Below are 22,138 nucleotides of genomic sequence, written 5' to 3' on the forward strand. Positions count from 1 at the left end.
GTACGCGGGCCTCTCACTGCTGTGGCCTCTCCCGTTGCAGAGCACAGTCTCCGGACGCGCAGGCTCAGCGGCCATGGCTCACGGGCCCAGCCGCTCCGCGGCCTGTGGGATCTTCCCGGACCGGGGCACGAACCCGTGTCCCCCGCATCAGCAGGCGGACTGTCAACCACTGCGCCACCAGGGAAGCCCTGGAAGGCAGATTCTTAACCACTGGACCACCAGGGAAGTCTTCTAAACTCTAAATTTTAGATGCTTCTGTGTTTATTTTCTATCTTCCTTCATAAGACTATCAGCTCCGGGAGGGCAGGGACCTTGCTCATCTTACGTACTCCTTTATATCCTGAACCATGAAGAGAGCCCGGTACACAGTAAGTACCTAATAAATATGTGTTGACTGAATGAATGGATGGAAAGGGCTATGATGGAATGGTAAAACGTCTGGACTTGGAGTTGGGCAGACCTGGACTCAAACACACTCCTTTCATGCTGTGCTTTGCTGGGTGGATTGCTTTACCTCTCTGAGCTTCACTTTCTCATTTGTTAAATAGGGTGTCACCAAACCTAGCCTTCTTGGGATGAGGCAAGGATTATATGAGATATGGGACAGTTGAGTGCTTTACAAACTGTAGAGTCCCCAGGGAAGGGAAGGGCTGTGCAGAGGTTTTGTTCTCTAGAGGTTCTGCAGTAAGGCATCTCATTTTCCTAGTGCACAGGCAGCTTCCCAGGCAGTGAAATTAATTGCATGGTATCATAGCATCGCTGCAGGGAAGTCAGAGCACTTAAGATCTAACCGGCCAGAAGTGTCGGATTTGCATTTCAGCTAATGTGATGGAGGCATGGAAGGGTAGCCCTGGGAGGAAAGTTCTCGAGGCTGCTTATGAAGGTCTCCGCTCACTCTGTGCTGAGGTGGAAAGAGGCAGCGGGCAGGGGGTGAGGCGTGGGCCTGAAACTTCAGCCCCAGACCCACCCCAGGTTTCTCTGTGAAGGCCAGGGTCCCTCATGGGCTAAGTGGGAGGGGAAGTGGAGGCTCACTGCATGAGACCTGAGTACAGTGACTCTTCCTGCTTATAACTTGGGTTCATGTATCTAGATATTCCTGGGGCAATGAGAAAGTGAGAGAGAGAGAGCGAGAGAGAGCGAGAGCGAGAGCGAGAGAGAGAGAGAGAGAGAGAGAGAGAGAGAGAGCGCCAGACACAGAATGAGAGTCAAAGGCAGAAATAGAAGAAAGAGAGAGACAGAGCCAGAGGTAGAAAGAGAAAAAAGCCAAAAGGAGGGGGTCTGCCTAGCGGCCCCTATGAACACATGCCCCAGAAGGACAGTGAGATGGGATTGTCCAGTGCGCTGGCCCTGCCTCCATTGACTCAGGGCTCCCAATGCCTTTCATAACGCGAGCATCTTGCCTCAAAGAGTGTGCTTCTGGTGTTTAAAGATTCTTATCTTTCATACCACTTGGGCCCCCAAAGTTTAGCCAATTCCTTCTTCTGGTGCCCAACCCCAGAGAGAGAATCCGTTGCCAGGCAGGAGGAAAGCTGGCCTTGAACTCCAGAGGGAAAGAGTGTGCTCTCCAGGATGGCATGCCCTGGGGCATTCCCAAGCATCACACACACACACACATACACACACACACACACACACACACACACACACCAGCCTTCAGCTAGCTTCCTTGGGTGCCACACGCCCCACTCTCACCTGACTCAGCATTTCTCAGCCCTCAGGCCTGGGCATTCTTCCTCCACGACTATAGCCACATCCATGTGCCATTATTTACTTAGCATTTTTTTCCTCTAAATCACTCACTTTTTTTGAAATTTAAATGTATCCAGCAAGGAAGCTTCAGATCACTTTTGGAAATAAAAAGCCAATATCCCTTGCTGTAAATAGAAGGGAATTGTAAATCTGTAAAAATAAAAACATTACCATTGTAAAGACGTTTATGTAGCATTTAAAACGTTGGTCTCACCGGGGTGTGGGGGGTAGGGTGATTTTGCACTGTCAGCTCCCTCCCCACCCCCGGGGCCATATGGTAACATCTGGAGACATTTTGATTATTTATTTATTTATTTGGCTGTGCCGGGTCTTAGTTGTGGCATGCGGGCTCCTTATTTGCGGCATGAGGACTTCTTAGTTGCAGCATGCGTGTGAGATCTAGTTCCCTGAGCAGGGATCGAATCCAGGCCCCGTGCATTGGGAGCATGGAGTCTTAGCCATTGGAACACCAGGGAAGTCCCAACATCTGGAGACGTTTTGGGTTGTCACAACTAGGGGAGCCGGGAGGTGAATGCTCCTGGCATGTAATGAGTAAATAACCTGCCATGCCCAGGGCAGCTCACCCCCGCAGCTAAGGGTTATCTGACCCCAGATGCCAGTAGTGCTGAGGCTAAGAACTCCTGATCTAAAATAAGCTTGAGCACCCCAGGGAGGCATGCCCCATACTCGGGCAGCTCTGACCTGGTTAACTGCGCCTCATCCTTCAGGCTCAGCTGGAACACCAGCCCCAGGGACGCCTTCCCTGACCCCCGGAGCAGAGGACTCCAGATGTCAGGTCCTATGGCCCCTGACCCTCCTACCTCCTAACTCTCTGACTCTTGGCAGTTGTTTTCTGCTTGTGTCTGTCTCCCCAACTAGACCTTCAAGCAGGCAGGGGCCACGTCTGTCTCATTTATCTCTTTCTCCTGCCCCTAGCACAGCGCTGGCTCATAGTAGGGGCTCCGTTGTTACGTGCAGACGGAAGGAAGGAAGCAATGAAGCAAGGAAAGAAGGAAGGAAAGAGGGAAGTTTTGGGCAAAAAACAAGATGTGGATTCTGTTCCCGGATTCCCCACTGTCGGTCAGGCACGTAACCTCTCCTTGGTGAACTTTTTTTTTCCTCACTTGTGAGATGGACACCGTAAGGGGAGTCTGTCCCCGTCAGAGAAACAGCAGGTGTCGAAGTCCTTGGCAGAGGGAAAGCCCTCGGTAAAGGTTAGGGGCATCCACAGGTAGAAGGGGGATCCCTGGAGAGATTGGGGCTCATTCCCTCATTCATCTACCACCATTGTCAAGAGCTCGTATTCCTCTTGTCCCAGGGTAAGTTTTAGTTACATCCCTTTCATCTCAAAGGTGTCCTGGCTTGGGCAATCGGTGATATGGTCCATCTCACTCTTAGCCACTGTACCTAGTAGGGCAGTGGAGAGGTGAGCAGTGATTAAGCCTCGAGAGGGCCATCTGCCCTGGCTGTCTCCTCTACCCTGTAATCTGATCCTTGCCCCCACTGCTCCGGACCCTGCGCTAAGTGCTCAGGGATCCTCAGGGATCTCCGTTTAGCAGCAGGGACTAGAGGCTGCAGGTGGGGCTGGCTGGGAGCCTCGGAGAAGGGGCCACGTGGCAGACATGTGGCTGGGAACATCACGCCCAGGTGAAGCCAAATCCGGCCTCTGTACCCCAACACCAGATTAAATCTCAGAGACAGTTTGGGGTGAAGTAGAAAAGAATAGCTTTTATTGCTTTGTTAGGCAAAGGGGTCCACAGCGGGCTAAGGCCCTCAAAACTGTGTGTCCCGACCTGGAGGGGTAGTGAGGAGTTTTATAGTAATGGTTCCAAGAGGGTGTGGTCAGCTCGTGGACATTCTTCTGATTGGTTGGCGGTGAGGTAACCGGGAGTCAGCATCATCAACCTTCTGGTTGCAACCGGTCTGGGGTCTACGTGCTTGTGGGCAGCATACAGTTAATTTCTCCCACCTGGTGGGAGTTTCAGTATCTGCAAAACATCTCAAAGATATTCTTATGTGTATCCCTTAAGGGGGAACCAGGACCCTGCCCCAAGGCTGCACTGTTGTTTCTTGACTGTTCCTCCCTTGTCTCTGCATCCCTTGTCTCTTCATCCGGTCCCTTCCCTAATTAGCAACTGTTTAAACCTACCCTTTGGAACTGAGGGAAGGTCATAGAGGCTGAATGAAGCCTATTTCCTGTAATCAAGAAATGGGGGACCCAGAAAGGCTTTTGTGTACAGGAGCCCCACAGGGTTCTGCTCAGTTTCACAGGGTCAGGGCTGCTCCCCACAGAGGCAGCCCAAGTCCAAGGCTTGGGTGGAATGTCAAGACCCCGTGCCGTGGCGCATGGATTTCCGGGGTGGAGATGTGGGAGAGGGGCAGGACTGTGACTTGGGTGTGTGTATCTGTGAAGGGGGCCTCCAGCCTCTGCCTAGATGTCTGTGTGAGGTTCCCAGCGTGTTTTACTCAGTCCCACCCAAGCACGGGCTGGGGGACATTCTCCTCTTCCTCACACCATCATCCTCTAGGCCAGAGGGCCGACCCTCCATCCTGGGGGGCTTAGGGGCATCCAGGGCTGTCACAGTGGGGTTGTCCACGTGAAGAGTCCTACGGGAGTCGAGGGCCGGGACCCAGGCAGACAGCAATCGTTCTGAACAGGATGTACTGGCGCTGTCCGTGAGCACGTGGCCCGACTCCCAGGATGTTCCCGGTCCACCCAAACGGGGACAGGGCCCTTCGTGGAGGCCACTTCACTCCCCTGTGTTCCCGGGAATAAAGGGGAGGCCGGGCCCCCTCGGGGGCTGCCCTGCTCACGCCTGCATCGTTGTGTCCATTCTCTCCTGGGACCCACTATCCTCTCCTCCTCCTCTTCTTCCTCCCCCCAGGCGGGCAACTTTACCTGGTCTCCAGGTGGAGGTTAGGAGGGACTGCTTGATCATATATGCTTCCAAACCTTTTCTTTGAACACCTGCATGTAGGCTTTTTTTGCGGTACACAGGCCTCTCACTGTTGTGCCCTCTCCCGTTGCGGAGCACAGGCTCCGGACGCGCAAGCTCAGCGGCCATGGCTCACGGGCCCAGCCGCTCCGCGGCATGTGGGATCTTCCCGGACTGGGGCACGAACCCGTGTTCCCTGCATCGGCAGGCGGACTCTCAACCACTGCGCCACCAGGGAAGCCCCTGCATGTAGGCTTTTGAAATCCGCAAAGCCAGGGGTTTGATTCTTGTTTTCTCAGTCCTCTGTGATAGCCGAGGCCATCGAGGTCTTATATCTAGTTACCCTAATGAAGGAGGGTATGGGGACATAACCACTAATATAAAAAAAATCACCCACCACCAAGTTGCCCTGGGCCACCCCAAGATTCACTGGGAACTGGGGGCGTGGCCTCATTCTAGACGTCCCCCACCGCCGGGTGAGGGGTCTGTCTTAGCCCGTTCATCGTCTCAGGGCTGGATGGGGGCAGCCGGGTGGAGGACGAGGCTGGTGAGGGTTCAGTAAACCTTGGTCCCTCATTAAATGCCACCTCTGATTTGGGCCACTTCACTTGAAAAGGCAAATAGAGAAATGGGCAGAATCCAATCAGGAGTGGTGCTGGTAACTCAAGGGGCCCAGAAGGAGACCTTTGGAGCAAGGGCAGAGTAATTGGAATGATCTAGTGCCGAGAAGACAGAGTTGAGGGCTCCGGGAAGGTTCTTCTCAGGGAGATGCCAACCAGCTTACTCCCCAACCCCCTTGTCCTCAGAGGGCAGAGCAAGAAATTAGCTTCAATTGGCGCTGGAAAGATTTAGGTTACGCGTAAGGAAGAGCTTTTTAAAGCCTGAAATATGCTACCAAGAGAGGCTGAGGAGTCTCTGCAGGGTATCTAAAAATAGCCTGTTCTTTAAAAATAGATCCGGGCGAGCTTTAAACAGCATCAGCTCAGCTTCTTGGGGATGGTTTTAAGTGCAGGCCTCGCGGAGGGCGGGCTGGGGTCCTCCCCAGGCCAAAGGGCAGAAGGGAGAGTCAGCCCTTAGCCCCTGTCGGGGCAAACGTCTGGATGGACGTGTTAGATCTGCATAGGTAAGGGATTTCTTTTTCCGTCTGCCCCCAGTTGATTGGTGTCATGAAATACCAGCCCTTAAGATCTCCAAGTTTTCTTTCTGTGGGAGGAAGTTTTAGGGCTGATGTTAATTGGGTCAGTCCCACCAGCTTCTCCCAGTCCGTCCCCATTCCTGAGTCAGGGCTCTCCAGTGCCCTGAGGCTTTGCTGGGAATCCATCCATCTCAGCGGTGCCAGATGTGACTCCCTCCAGCCACCGGCTTGCCACCTCTTAATCTCAGCTCCCTTGGCCTGGCCTCGTCCTCTCACTGCAGCTGCCCCTCCTGGACCTCTCTGCTCCCACCTTCTTGCCAATCTGTCCTCCACCAGCAGGAAGAGAGGGCTTTAAAAAAGGCCGCCTGGTTCTTGCCCTGAACTTACCAATTATGCAATTCCTGCCCATTGCCCTCAGGAGAAAGCCTGAACTCCCAGGATGGCTTCAGAATCTTCCATGCAGCGTCTTGTTTACCCTTCCAGCAGCGCTCTCTCCACCCACATGCCCTACCTAACGGCCCATTAAGGCCCCACCAAACCACTTTGCCTGTGGGCTCTGCTAGAGCTGCTCCACCCTCCTGCTTGGATGTCACCCCCTCTAGACGCATTTCCTGACCTCCCCACCTAAACCTGGCCTAGGAGCCCAGCTAGGGTTCCCGCAGGCCGCGGGCCTCCCCCGTTGGCTGCCCTGCCACACGGTAGTCCCCAGTTTTCTGTCTCTCACCTCCCTGAGAGCATTGAAAGCCAGGTCTCTCATTCCCAGTCATATTCCCCCAGCTAGAAGGAGGCCTGGTACACAGCAGGTGCTCAATACATGCTCAGCGACTAACTGAAAGTCAGGCTGCCCTAGCAGGGGTTTCCCTTTGCTACCTTTGTGCCTCACCTCATCTGGTTTCAGCTTCCTCCAAGTCCCCACTTGGCCCCCCCCCCACGCCCCCCCCGCCCCCCCCCCAGGCCCCCCCTTGCCCCCCCCCCCCAAGGCCCCTCTGTCTTACGTCCCTGACATGACATGCATGGGATGTTGGCAAATCCAGGCCAGTGCCCACGTACACGGAATGTTTGTTTAGACATGAACGCTCCCCGAGTGTTCTGAGGAATAACTTCTTGAACAGCATCTTTAATGATAAACTCTATTATAAATTAATTCATCAGCTGATTCCTCTGCCATCTCAATTAAACGGAGCATGCCACTAACATAATACATACAAACCCTGCAAAAGAGAAGTGGGGCTGCAGGCAAGAGGAGTTCTGGAACTCACTTGGGCATCATTGCTCTGTATCCCTATCTTCGGGGGAGGCATCACGGCTTGGCCCTCCTGTGTGTCCTCCAGACCCAGGAGACACCGCTCTGCATGGCCAGGCTGACTCCTCTCCCCGCACCCGAATCCCTTGGCCATGCTGCCCGGTCTCACTTTCAATTCCTGAGCTCAGGCCTGACACGCAGCAGCACTGCCCCGCCGGCCACACGCACTGCCACGGTTTTTCTGTGCTTTCCCACACTCTGAAAGGACCATTTCACACCATCTCCTGGCTCCTCAAAACTCCTACATCCGCCGTCTCGCTCTCGGCTGGTGGCCTGGCCTCATTGGGGCGAGGGAGAGGCAAAGCCGCCCCAGTACTGGGATCTTCACTCGCACGCCCTGCTTCCCGTTCCCTTGGGCCAAGCATCCCTGCTCTCATCGTCTTCCAGAACCTTCTCTCTCCCTTGCTTCTACGGTTGCTGTCCAGCTCCTCCGCACCCTCAGGCTCCCCCTGTCTACTCGAGCACTCTGGGTAAACGCAGGAGCATCCTATATCTCCCCTCTTCAGGATCCCTCCCTGAACCCCAGGCCTGCTCCAGCTATCACCCCATTTCTCTGCTTCTCCATGCAGCGGTTTGGACGTCTTCTCTCTAACCGTTTTTGACTATTTTCTGTCCTCTGCTCAGCGTATTCCGTGGAGCATCTGTCCCTCATGGCCTCCATGTTGGCACATCCAGCAGTCACTTCCCTGTCTTCATCTCTGATCTAACAAACCACTTCCTCCCCCTCGATATGCACCCTCCTCCTGGCCCCGGCAATGCCGCGCGCCGGTTCTCCTCCTGCTGCCTGGGCCTCTGGGCCTCACCCTCCTCTGCTGGCTCCGCCTGTTCTGCTCAGCACTGGATGTTGGCTCCATCCCGGCCCTTCTCTTCTCTCCCTACAGGCCTCCTCTAGGCCCATGTCCGTACGCATTTAAATCTCCAGCTCTGACTACCCCCTGGACCCCAAACTTGTGCACCCAAGTGCTGCTGTGTTGTCTCAGCTTGGGTATAAAATAGGCATTTCAAATTAATGCAGCGCAAATGGGGTTTGACCCACCCAGACAACTTCCTCCGTCTTCTTCATCTTCACGAGTGGCACCGTCGTCTGCCCAATAGCCCAAACGCAGACCCCAAGGTCATCCCAATCTCTGGGTAGCCCTGATCCCTCACACCCAGCCCATCAGCAGGTCCTGTGGACTCCACCTTCGAAACCTGCCCCAGAGCTGGCAACAACTTTCGACCAAGCAGCAGCAGCTTGGCCTGGGCGCCCTTCGTTACCTCAGCTTCCATCATCTGTCTTCACACAGTAATCAGAATGATCTGAAAACATAAATGAGGCCCCTGCTTCGGCCCTCTACTATGGCTTCCCATAGTACCTAGAAGAAAGCCAGATTCCTCACTGTGACCTACAAGGTCCTGGATGACCTGGTCCTCGCCTGCCTTCCTGACGCGTCTCTACGTAGTGAAGCCTACGTAGTGAGTCTCAAACATACATTCATTCATTCATTCATTGAAACATGTAGGGCTTATTACCTGCCAAGCACTATTCTAAGTGCTTTACAGTATAAGCCACTTAGTCCTCATATCAATCTGTGAGGCAGGCATTATTATTATCCCCATATTACAGTTGGGGAAACTGAGGCACAGACGGGCAAGGTAATCTACCCAAGGTCACATAGCTTGTAAGAGACAGAGCTGGCAACCAGACCCTCCCTTTCCCTTTGTTTCACCCCTGCTTTACTGTGGGCTCACCTTTTGACTCTCCTGACTCCGGCTCTTAATTCTGGCCCCGACACCAGCCCCTCCGGCCTTGACAACAGATTTCGGCTTCCTCAGTCTGACCCGCGGAGGGCAGGCCTGGGGGTCATGGCAGCTCTTTTTGCCTTGGGTTCTGGATGGCATCACACCCAGCCCAGCTCTGAGCCCTCAGCCAGCGTCCCCCACCTGTCAGTGCTCTCCAAGGTCCCGAAGGGGCAGGGAGGAGCCATGCCTGGCTCACCACAGGCGCTGAGAAGCCCATTTCTGGTGTCAGGAGTTGGGAGATTCCAGAAACCACAGGATGAGAGCTTTACAGCTGTGAGTTTCGTGGTGTGAGTCCATGCCAGGAAGCAGCAGAAGCAGCACAGAAAGCTGCGTTCGTTTAGTTGCCACTGATTTAGGAGGTACCATAACTCAGCAGAAAGTCACTTTTTAATTCAGAATGAGCTGGAAACAATTCCTTCTGCCGAGGATTGTTACAGCAGATGCTCCTGGTGGGGGACCTCACTTTACAGAGCAAACATGCTTCCAGAAACTTGATTGAGAGCTCTATTGTTTTAAAAGCAGAATCGTTAGAATGCAATCAGAAAATCTCACCAGCCGATCTTTGAATGATTTGTGATTTTCATTTATTGAATTGTCTTAAAGCATGGCCTTTCATATTTGGGAATAAATGGGATTCAATTGAGAAATCAATGCATTTCTAAACTAACAATTTGGAAAATTAATTATTCTGCCAACAGGCTGGGTCCAGCTTCTGGGTTTGGTTGGTAGTTTTTGTATTAAAATACTCTTCTGTCCCCGCTGTCCTAGTACATGGAGTAGTTGTTCTCATGAATGTTTTCCTTCTTTAGTGGATGTTCTCTGGAATTACCTATGTCTACTGTTATCCCCACTTTATAGATGAGAGAACCAAGGCACTGACAGGTCAGATAACTTGGATAGCATCTGGACAGACATGGTGAGGAAGAAGCTGACCGTTACAACAACTGAGGGTTTGGAAAACAAGTCCTGCCTTCAGAAAGGGAACTGGGCAGTGGGTGGGGTTGGGGTGGGGCTAAAGAAGGGGTCCTGCCCCACAGAGGGAGCAAGGTTCTGGGTAGGGTAGCACTTCTAGAGGGAATGAGCAATGGGCTGAAAGGAAGAGGGACCTGTCCTTCCAACTAACAGACTCCACCGTAAGTTACAATGATTAAAAAAACAGGGGGCGGGAATTTCCTGACGGTCCAGTGGTTAGGACTCTGAGCTTCCACTGCTGGGGGCCTGGGTTCAATCCCTGGTCAGGGAACTAGGACCCACAAACCATGTGGCACAGCAAAACAAAAAAATAGTGTGGCATTGCCGCAGGAACAGAGAGAGATCCATGGCACAGAATGAGTTAGGAATAGACTCGTGTAATGTGAGGCTTGCAGTGTGGTATAAAAGTGTTATCAGAAATCACTGGCAAAAGAACAGACCCTTCTATAAGTGTTCAGGGCAATTAACAACTCATTAAAAAGAAATTAAGTTAGATCCTTACTTGACACCATTCACCAAGATAAATTCCAGATGAATTAACATAAATATCTATAAGTATGTTAGAAAAAATATAGGATAATGTGTTGATGGTGTTGGTTTTCTTAAAGTAGACACAGGAAGCAAAAACCAAAAGCAAAAGACTAAAAAAAAAAAAAAAAAGCAAAAGGCTGCTAAATTTGTATTAAATATCAAAATGTATGACAAAAGCAGTTTTGTTCATAATTGCTAAAACTTGGAAGCAACCAAGATGTCCTTCAATAAGTGATGCATCCATATGGTGGAATGTTATTTAGCAATAAAAGGAAAAGAACAGGGCTTCTCTGGTGGCGCAGTGGTTGAGAGTCCGCCTGCCGTTGCAGGGGACACGTGTTCGTGCCCCGGTCCGGGAAGATCCCACATGCCGCGGAGCGGCTGGGCCCGTGAGCCATGGCCGCTGGGCCTGCACGTCCGGAGCCTGTGCTCCGTGACGGGAGAGGCCACAGCAGTGAGAGGCCCGTGTACCGCAAAAAAAAAAAAAAAAAAGGTAAAGAACAAACAAGCCATGAAAAGATAGGGGAGAACCCTTAAATCCATATTGCTAAGTGAGAGAAGCCAATCTGAAAAGGCTACGTACTGTGTGATTCCAACTACATGACATTCTGAAAGCACCCCAGCTATGGAGACAGTAAGAAATCTGTGGTTACCAGGGGTTCAGAAGGAGTGGGGAGGGAGGGATGAACAAGTGGAGCACAGGGGGTTTTAGGGCCGTAACTACTGGACACAGTAATGATGGATACATGTCGCTATGCGTTTGTCAAAATCCATAGACTGTACAACACAGAGTGAACCCTAATGTAAACTGTGGATTTCATTAATAATAATATATCGCTATTGGCTCATCAACTGTAACAAATATACACTCTGTTGAAAGATGTTAATCATGGGAGAAACCGTGAAGGCAGAGAGAGGGGGCATTTAGGAACTCTGGAACTCTCTGTATTTTCCACTTAATTTTCTGTAAACCTAAAACTGCTCTAAAAAATAAAATCTGGGACTTCCCTGTTGGTCCAGCGGTTAAGAATCCGCCTTTCAATGCAGGGGACTGGGTTCGATCCCTGGTCAGGGAACTAAGATCCCACATGTCGCGGGGCAACTAAGCCCGTGTGCCACAGCTACTGAGCCCGCGTGCCACAACTACAGAGCTCGCACGGCACAATGAAGAGCCCTCATGCCACAAGGAAGGCCTGATGAAGCCAAATAAATAAATAAAATAAAAAATAAAATAAAATCTATTAGTGAAAAAAAAAGTGCTTTTTCCCCTGTGCTGTACAGGGGGAAAGACAAGCAGTAAGCTATTTGGAGTCTATACAATAGACAGGTTTAGTATCCAGAATACATAAAGAATTTCTATCAGTTGATAAGGAAAGATTTTTAATAAAAGGAAATTGACAAAGGATACAGACAAGCACAGTCATAGAAGAAGAAATAACAATGGTTAATAAATAACATGAAAAATGCCCAAGCTCACTAGTAATGAGGGAAATTATAAAACTTAAAACAATGTTGAGGTGTCATTTTTTACCATGCAATGGGCAAAATTGTTCATGTTTTATAACATCAAGTATCGATGAGGATTTGGGTGAGGACTCTCACGAAGCTGGCGGAAGTACGACCAGGTACCTCTGCTCAGGAGAGGAGTTCACTGACGCTGATTAAAATTTAAAATGCACACGCTTTACGACCTGGCAATTCCTCTTGTTCACGCTGGAGACATACTTGCTTGTCCACACAGAGAGACTTGTAGAAACGTGTTCATTGCAGCATTGCTTAGAGAGCAAAAAGCTGGAAATGACTTAAATACCATCAACTGATTGGATAAATAAAACATGGTGTGTCATTATCAGGGAATCTTATGCATCAGTTCCAAAGAATAAGGTACGTCTGTTATGTACCTCTTGGAAGTTGACCAGGAATGGTGTCAAGTAAAGATAAATAAGATACCCACGTGGCTCAGCCCTTGTCTCCTTCTAACAAACTGAGCCAAGGCAGAGGGGACCCTAGAGGCTTCTAGCATACCTGCCGGGGTATGACTGAGGATGGGGTCTAAGCCTGGCAGAGACAGCTGGGGAAGGCTGAGCCTTTAGGCGATCTCTGGGGGCCTCAGCACCTGTCACAGTCACCCTCTCCCTGGATTTCCTGACTCAGGTGCTCCCCACCAGCCCTGGAGAGCAGCTGTCATCTGAGGCCAGAGGTCCCTGAGGGGCTGGCCCCGGCCCAGAGATACAGGCAACCAGCTCGGAGTCCTCTGTCTCCGTGGGGCCTGGGGTCAGGTGGCTGCAAGGAGACAGGTGTGCTGCATCCTGCTGGCTCAGCTCCCGAGACCCGACTGTGCACACCTCTTGTCTACTCCGCTTTCAGTGACATTACACGGGTAGCTTGAAATTGGCCATGGTGGGATTATTCACACCATGGAAACTGGCAAACGCTACAAATCATAGCTTTTTTTCTCTCTCTCTCTCTCTCCCTCTTTGGGGAACCTGGTGTTAAACATTTACCTTCACACCATGACAACTCAGGGTGTCCCCCTTTGCCCTCACACCTGCCCGCAAGGCTGGGTTTCAGGACTCGGTACCTCACTGCCTCTTTACTTCTGTCTTTCCTTATCTCTACCCCTTCTCTCCTTATCTCCATCTCTTCTCTCGTCTCCATAGGGGAAAGGGTGACTGGGGCAACAGGGGAGGACAGACGCATTCTAGGCAGCGTGGGAAGAGCCCTGGCTTTAAGGGCATTTGGATCTGGGCCCCCGTCACAACTAAGCCATCTACTCCCTTTGTGACCTGGGACAGACTTGACCACTCTGAACTTCTGTTTTCTCACCTGTAAAATGGGAATAATCATATTCAGGACTACTATATACAGCCTTGGAGGTGTGGTTCTGCTTCAACTCCAGGGAGTGATGTGCACATAGACTGAGACATGAATGGAGCCCTATGGAGATGTGCAGTGGGCAGCCTGAACAGCGGTACATGGCCCACATCATCATACTTACTTCAGAGGGTTGTCATGAAGATTAAAAGATAATTCTGTAATGGAGGTGAACGAGTCTGACAGAGTGCCTGGCACACAGTAGGTGCACATGCATTGTTGGTTTCCTTCCTTCCTCTTGTCGTCTATCTCTTCCCTCCTCATCAATACCGTATCACTCCATCTGAAAATTAGGTCCACGCCAGTTAGCCCACAAAGGCTCCAGATGCCATAGTCCACACGAGCAATGTCCCCAGGTTCATAATAATCCTGGTAACTGTAACGATTGCATGCCCGCTGGGCAGCAGATGTGGAGGCTGCCTTGCTTCATTTCAGCCACTTTTCACCTTACTTGTCATAATCCTCATCTTAGGGTTGAAAGACCTGAAGCTCAGAAGAGTGAGGTGCCTCGCCCAGGGCCACACAGTGGAAACGTGGTGGAAAAGGATTCCCACTCAGATCCCTTGGAATCAGAGTTCTCCCAGCCAGTGGGTTTCAAGATTTTTGACATAAGCATGGAAAAACATTTCATATTACAATCACTGTACACACGCACGTGCGTGCGCGCGTGGACACGCACATGTATAGAACAGAAAAGTTTCACAAAACAATATTTACTTCTGCTACATTTGATGGTATCAGATATCTGTTCCATTCCACTCTTGTTTATTTTTTTAAATTTTTTTAAATTAATTAATTAATTTATTTTTGGCTTGTTGGGTCTTCGCTGCTGCGCGCAGGTTTCTCTAGTTGCGGGCTTCTCATTGCGGTGGCTTCTCTTGTTGCAGAGCACAGGCTCTAGGCACGTGGAGCACAGCATATGGGATCTTCCCGGACCAGGGCTCAAACCGGTGTCCCCTGCATTGGCAGGCAGATTCTTAACCACTGCGCCACCAGGGAAGTCCGTATTTGTTTGTTTTAAATGCTGGTTGCAATCCATGAAGTTGACTTCACAATCCACTAGTCTAGTGAGTCAAGACCTGCGGTTCGATCAACATTCTCTAAGCAGCTTCTCCCAAATGACCTTCTAACACAGGTATCAGCAAACTCTGGCCCACAGGCTAAATCCAGCCCAAGGCCTGCTTTTGTAAATAAAGTTTGATTGGTACACGGCCATGCTCATCCCTTCATGTACTGTCTGTGGCTCCTTTGTGTTGCCACAGTAGAGTTGAAACCCAGAAAGCCTAAAATGTTTACTTATCTGGTCCCTAACAGAAAAACTTTGCCCATCCGGAAGCAGATCTGACTCTGTGTCTCCCTTGTTTACATTTCTCCAGGGTCTCCCTTTGCCCTCGGGCTCAACTCAAACTCCTTGGCAGGCTTAGAAAACCACCGCCCGCTGGTCTTCCGTGTTCCAGTCCTGCTGCCTGTCCTTCCCTGGGGGTCCATGCTCTCCCCAGCACTAACAGGCCCCTGGTGGGTAGACAGAGCCCCACCTTGCTTCCTGACACCTTGTCCTGCTCCCCCCTCACAGGCCTCCTGGGAATGGTAGCCCACATGATGTACACGCAGGTGTTCCAGGTCACCGTGAGCCTCGGCCCTGAAGACTGGAGGCCCCATTCCTGGGACTACGGGTGGTCCTTCTGGTAAGTGGCTTTTGACTTTCAGACACCAGAGCCCCGAGGCATGCTGGAACTTCAGTAGCTCAACCCAATTGGGAAACAGGAAGGTGGGGCGTCCGGGGGGAAGCCCGGAGTCCAAAGATGCTTTGAGATCCTAGAGCTGAGGTTGACAAACTATGGCCCCTGGGCCAAATCCAGCCCATCACCTGTTTTTATGTAGCCCTCAACCTAAGGATGATTTTTACATTTTTAAAGGCTTGAACAGATGAATCGAAAGAAAAATATTTGGGGACATGCGAAAATTATGGGAAATTCAGATGTCAGTGTCCATAAAGTTTTCTCGGGAAATTCAGATTTCAGTGTCCATAAAGTTTTCTCGGGATATAGCCAAGCTTATTGTTTACATATTGTCTACAGCTGCTTTCACGCTACAATGGCAGAGCTGAGCGGTTGTGACAGAGACTGAATGGCCCACTAAGCCTAAAATATTTACCATCTGGCCCTTTACAGATAACGTTGGCCAGCCTCTGCCTTAGAGGCTGCTCTGCAAGGTGGGATGGAAGCTGTTGAGAGCCCAGTGAAGGGTTCTGACTGTAGGGGCCAGCACCTCAGAGCACGGTGTGCAAGAGAAAGGCAGAATCCGTCAAGATTCTTTGGCTTGTGAGTGATAGAGTCCCAAGCTTAAGTAAACAGGAGGTGTGTATTAGTTCATGGAACTGAAAAGCCCAGTTGGCTCAGCTGGGGGTGGGGGCATGGTTTGTAACAGAAAAACCCACCCAGCTCAGTCCAATCAATGAGGAAATACCTTGGTTCCTGTAAATGGAAAGTGCAGCTTGGCATGGACTTCAGGGAACGTTTGATCCAGAGTTTTGGATATCATCAGGGCTGAGTTTTCTTCCTCTGTGATCACCTGAGCGTTGCCCACTCCCCATGTTACCTCTGTCCCTGGGTGGGCTTCCCTCCTAGTGGTGAGAAGGCTTCTTTGAAGCTGGTGCTTCTTCCTCCACATACAGAGGGGGAAAGAGCTCTTTCTCTAACATTCACTAAAGTCGCAAGCTTCCCTCTGATAAGCCCAACTGAAGTCATTTTCTCTCTTCTAAATTGTCACCATGGCTGGGGGAGTGTCATGAGCACATTGGCTCAGCTGGACCATTCCTCTGGAACGAGGAATGAGTCCAAAACTCTCACATGGTAAGTGGGTGGAATGGATGCTGGGTGAGCTACCACAATGTCTGCTTCAGGCACAGCTGGATCCAGGTGGTCAGGTGATGGATCAGGAACTCAGTCATTCTCTCCCCACTTCTGACTCCATTCTCTTTGTGGCGGCTTTATTCATAAGCAGCTTTTCCCCAGGTGGTAGCACATGTGGTCACCAAGCCCAGTTCTAGGCTTACATGTTACAAATGTAGCAATACCAGCAGAGAGTTGGGGCCTCTTTCCAATGTCGCCAGACAAAATCTTGTTTATGCCTTTCACTGAGTTAGCTTAAGTCATGTGACCATACTGCCACCAATGATTTAGACCCTGAGGAGACTCAGCTGCTCTAACTGTCTGGCCTAAGTCATGTGGTGCAGAGGGTGGGGTTGCCCCATCCAAACTCTTGGACAGGAAGATGGAGGAGAGGTCCTCTAATGGATAACTGGGGGTGGGGCAAGGGCGGAGCGAGGTGTTCTCAAAAGGAGGAATGTGCACTGGCAAAGACAGTGACCACAGTTGTCTGTTACGCAGGGCATCCAGGTCCGGTTCTGGTGCCTAGGGGCATTTATCCACTCAGTCATTTAACACATATTAACCGAGTGAGCACTTATTTGGGGGCAGCTGGTGCTGGGGGTACAGCAGTGGCTGAGACAGTGTGGTAACAGGGGATTAAGACAATGGACAAGCAGTACTCTGAACCCATGCTATGATGTGGGTGGTTGGCTCGGGGTGGGGGGAGTCACAGACAGCCACGGAAGCACAGAGAAAGGGTCACTGACCCAGCTTCGCCTGGGGAGGGTCCTCGGGGGAGAATTTGGTCAGGCAAGCTGGTGGAGGAGGGAATAAGATAGCGTGTTGGACAGGGGAATGGCAGGTGCAAAGACTTGCCCGTGAGAGGGCGTCTTGGGGGGAAGGTGGTCAGAATGGAGCAAGAAAGGCTTTGATTGTGACCAGTGGGCACTCCTGCTGTTTTTCTGCCCCTTCCCACTCTCTGCTTGGCTCCGCCCCCTTAAAGCTAAAGGCATGTGCCCTAAAGGGACCCATCAACACAGACCCTGAACCCTTTAAGTAGAACAGTCGTGGGGAAACCTCACCACAGCGCTATGAGGTAGGTGGTTCATGGAGGGGAAACTGAGGCACAGAGAACTTAAGTAACCTGTCCAGGGTCATCCAGCTTGTGAGCAGCGGAGCTGGGATTTGAACCCAGGCAGTCTGGCTCTGGAGCCCACGCTCTCAACCTCTATATTCTGCCTCTCAGAGGGGATGGGCTAATAGCACATGGCACATGTAAATGCTCAGGGAACACTAGTTCTTCTAATATTGTCGTTATTGACATGAAATTTAACACGCACGATAACCCCCTGTTGCATATGTAGACACTGAGGCTCAGAAAGGTTGGGTCACTTGCTCAGGATTCCGGACCCCCTCCCCCGACATGCCTCTCTTTCCAGCAGCCCCTGGCTCTCCGCCTGGCCTGGAGCCCAGGCTGCTGGTCTCCCACGGGAACCTTTCTTCCCCTGAAAGCCAGGCCTCCTGCCCTGCTCCTCAGCTCCCCCCAGGCCAGCCTCTCAAGGGGCACCCAATTCCCATTTGACTTATTTAAGGCCAGTGCCCAGTGTGCAGCCCCTGTTAGGTCTGATCCATTTCTCCTTGTCACTGAGGCCCGCAAGACAGATCAGCCCCATTTTTCATCCCTCGCATCTGGGGGCCTTGCCAGGGCTGTGCAGTGTCACCTCTCTTGTTTAATATGTGTGCGGCCATTTGTCAAAATTCTGCCCCCAGCCCCCCACCAGGGAGGAGGCCAGCTCCACGGCAAGACAGCACCGGCCTCTGCCTCCTGGCCCAGCAGGAGAGGAAGAAGGGGCTGCAGGGGCTTGTCGGTTGGGGCTTCTGAGGAGCTCAACGGATGTTGGGGACCAGCTTTCGAGAGCCACACGTGCACAGGAAGGCGAAGGTTCCATGGTTAGGGGTCCACCAGCCTGGGTTCAAACCTCGCCCTGACGGGCACTGCCGGCCACCGTGAGCAGCATAAGGGCGTGGTTGAGGGGCAGCCTCAGGAATCAGGCAGCTTGGGAGCAGATCCTGACCCTGACCTTCACCAGCGGTGGGCCTGGCCAAGTCACTCACCCTCCCTGCGCCTCAGTATCCTCAGCTGTAAAATGGGGACAGCCTGAGTTTCCACGTCATGGGGCTCTTGTGAGTGGTGCTCTAGTTCTCTGTTGATTTATCAAACGTCCTCAGAAAACTTAGTGGCTTAAAATAAAAAATGTGTGATTATCTCTTATGGTTCAGTGGGTCGACCCAACTCAGCTGGGTGTCCTGCTCCGGGCTGTTCCACGATGTTTCAGTCAGATGCTGTCTGGGGCCAGTCCTCTGGGGCCCCGCTGGGCTAGGCATCCAGGGTGGCCCCTCGCAATGCTGGCAGTCGGCGCTGGCTGGCACTGGGAGCTCGGCTGTCAGCGAGATTGGCTTCTCAGGCACGGTGGTTGGGTCCCTGGAGAGTGTCCCAAGAGATCCAAGTGGAAGCTGCAAGTTTGTTTTAGGACCCTGCCTCAGAAGACACGCAGTGTCGCGTCTGCTGCGTTCTGATGGTCAAGAGCGAGTAACGGGGCCAGGGTCGAGGAGAACATGCTGCACAAAGCATGAACCCCAGGAGGTGTGCCTCAGGGGTGGGGGGCATCTTTGGAGACTGTGTGAAATAACGCACATGAGGCACTTAGCACAGAGAATGCGCTCGATGCGTTTTGCTATTAAACGCAAGTGACCCATCCTCTCCGAGTCTCAGCTTCTTCATCTCTAGAGTAGGGATCAGAGTAATGCAGGTCTAATGGGGTTATTATTGTGAGGGCCATGGGACACCCAGCTCTTAAAGTGTGTATACACAGTAAGTGTGAGTGGCAGTGATTATAAATGGTGATAATGACATTGGGCCTTTGGTAATGCCATTGTCACTTTTTTGAGAGACACGTGACCCAAAGGTCCAAGAGGATGACATCGGTGAGCTTGCAGGCAGCCCCTTGCGCTCCGTTCTTCCCAGTCTGCCCCGACTTGCTACTCACGCTTGTTTTCACGACTTTAGTGTTTCCTTGAGATCCAGCCCTGGCCACACCCTCCCCTCACGCCCAGACTCCCCTCCGTGGGCCCCCACTAAGCTGCGGAACCCCATCCCTGCCCTGCACCCCGGTCCCTCCAGCTCTCCTGCCTGCTCCTTTATTTCAGCTCTTTGTCTTAACTCTCTCCAGGTCCACCTATGACAGTGCCAAGGCAAGACCCTGGCAGATGGGGGGCGCGGGGACACAGCAGATGCTTGGTGTGGGGAAGGGGTGGATGAGACCAAGGTTGGTCAGCACCTAACTTTGTACCAGGCACAGCAGGAGGCACTATACAAGCCCTGAGCTTTCCGGTCCTGCCATTGACTCCCACTTGGAGGGGTTGCCATGTCTACTTGAGGGATGAGGACACAGGCTCAGAAAGGGCAAAGGCCCGAGTCACACAATTAGCTTCAGAGGCTCCAAACTGCACGAAGACCAGGGCTGAACCCAGCCTGTAGATGTTTTGTTTGACCTGCCACAGTGGTTTACTTTTTTTTAATTTGCATTTATTTCTGTCATTCAAATTCGTAAAAACTTTATGTAAAAATCCAGGTTTCTGGCTTCTCTTGACTATTGGAAGATATGTCTGTGTCTAGCCTGCATTGCCACATGGCAGCAGTCAGCTTCAGCTGAGTAGAGGCTGCCCCCTTTAGATGAGGCACCTGCTCTCTACTTTACCCAAGTCCCCACTGCTCCCTATTGCCTTCCCTTGCCTTACAATTTCCTCACTTAGTCATTTGTCTGACCTTGCAGGAATTGGAGTTTGTGACCCCGGTTGGAATGTCAACATGTCAGTTTTCCTGGTGATGGTGGGAGAATGGAAAGCTAGTCACTTTCTACTTCCGCTTTGCATTTGATCAAAATGGAGAGGGGTGGATAAAGGGGCCCTCCTACCCTAGCACACACGGTGAAACCCCAATCCTGAGCATTCACATGACAGAATGAGGGTAGTAGAACATCATGGAGTTGTAGCTTATAAAAGCTGGATGCCCAGAGAGGTTAAGTAGTTTGTCCCAGGTCACGCAGCGAGAGTAGCAAGTTAGGCCAGGTCCCAGGAGGGTGGTCCCTCTCTGTTTGCTTCTGGGGCCCATCTGTGTGTCATGTGGTGGCCTCACCACTGTCCTCCTTTCTTCCCCTCCCCTCCTCTTCAGTCTACATGACCCTGTGGAAACAGCAGGCTAGCCCTTTCCCTCTCTGGGGATCCCAGGCTGCCCTGCCCTCTCTGCAGGGCTGAGCTGGCATTTCAGCAAGTTGATCCCTTGCAGCGGGAGGAGGCGGGTTCTGGAAGAGCCTTGGCTGCAAAGAACCACTGGACAGGGTGTTTGCTGGTGTTACCGAGAGGCTGTGTGGTCCGCAGGAATCTCTTGCTCTTACTCATCCCCCTTCCTAGGCAGGTGGCACTGGCCTCCTTTTCTCTAAGACCAGGGCAGGGAGAGAGCACTGTGGTGCCCAAGGGTGCCCTGCTGCCATGGATGGACCAGCTGGGCCCCCAGAACCTGCCATCATCATCTCCTGGCTCCTTCAGTTCACAGGCACTGAGGATGGCCTACCTTAGGAGCATCTGCACCATGTCCTGCCCCACACAGTGACCCTATGCCCATCTGGCCTACAGGTGGACGGGGGCTGCCTCCCTCAGTGACCGGGTACAATCTTTCCACTGAGCAGGGCCTGGGGTGGATTTCAAGGTGGCATCCATGCATCTCTGAATCTGGTCCCCTAGCATCCCCCGACCCACCCCTATAGCTCCCAGAAGACAGAGAGTTAGTTGACAGCCACTCCCCTTCCCCTCCCCCATCCGTGTCACAGTGTCCACTCTGTCCTTGTCTCCAAAAATCAGGCCAACCACCCACGTGCCTCACTGTACCAGTCCAGCCATGTAAGCTGCAAACACCAGCAGGCGTCCCAGACGCGAAGTTTTCAATCTGTGCCCTGCATGGGGGCCTGAGGGCCGGGGGTTTTGGGGAGCAGGGAAGTTGAAGACTCACAGATGCACCCCTGAACCCCTCACCCACATCAAAACCAGAACAGGTTTTTTTCTATCTGTTTTTATTTTATCTGTATTTATTCATTCTACAAATATTTATTGAACACCTGCTATGTGCCAGGCACTGTTTCAGGTGCTAAGGAAATAGCAGTGAATGAAATAAAGCTCCTGTTCTCATAAAGCTGACATTCTGGAGTGTGGGAGAAGACAATCCGAAAACAAATAATAAGGACTTGCACTTCTGGGAAGATGGAGCAGACACACTTCTCCCTACCTTCCTGCTAAGTACAACTGAAATCCCGGACATTATATATAAAACAAACATAATAAGCCTCTGACAGGTGGAGGGAAGACAGTAGCCTGGCTAAGGACCCAAGGGATAACACACTGGTGAGTACTTTTTGTCTCCTACATCCCAGATTTGGAGCTGAAGAAATCAACAACTCAGAAATGCCAAAAGGCACTGACCCCTCCGTGCCCTGCCCCATAAAAATGCCTCTAAAAGTCTGCTTTCTAGTCAAAGAACCAGAAAAGGGCCAGCCTACCAAGACAGAAAACTTTTAGCAATAACTGCTCTACCCAGCACCCATCACAGGAAAAAAACAAACAAACAAAAAAACCCGCAAACAACAACAGCAAAACCACCCTGAGGCTCTACCCCATTCATGCCAAGTTTAGATCTCATGGCATCAGGCTATAATGAGGCACTGAACTGCACGCCCACGTCCTGCCGAGCTGGTACCAGAGTAGGGAGCTGGGACTTTTGCCCTGCTTGACGGTAATATGCCCTACCCACCCCTGAGTGTCAGTGGAGGTCACCTGGAGAGCCTGGACTCCCACCCCCAGTAGGCAGTAACAAGTAAGAACCCTCCCTATCCCTGCTGGCGTGGTGTCAGAGGAGACGTAGTGGAGAGTCAGGATT

The 22,138-nt window shown here is 51.7% G+C and overlaps 1 protein-coding gene across 1 annotated transcript in view; it reads left to right on the forward strand.

The window, feature by feature from the left end:
• The window catches only part of LOC113630744 (germ cell-specific gene 1-like protein), a 77,637-nt gene that overhangs the window by 21,768 nt on the left and 33,731 nt on the right, over positions 1 to 22,138 (forward strand). Inside the window, exon 2 of the mRNA XM_027126553.1 lies at positions 14,856 to 14,967. Coding sequence (XP_026982354.1) covers positions 14,856 to 14,967 — 112 coding nt within the window. The remainder of the gene's footprint in view (positions 1 to 14,855; positions 14,968 to 22,138) is intronic.

The sequence above is a fragment of the Aethalodelphis obliquidens genome, unplaced genomic scaffold (assembly GCF_003676395.1).
Source record: "Aethalodelphis obliquidens isolate GAN/ISIS:26980383/991018 unplaced genomic scaffold, ASM367639v1 scaffold30, whole genome shotgun sequence".
Taxonomy (NCBI): domain Eukaryota; kingdom Metazoa; phylum Chordata; class Mammalia; order Artiodactyla; family Delphinidae; genus Aethalodelphis; species Aethalodelphis obliquidens.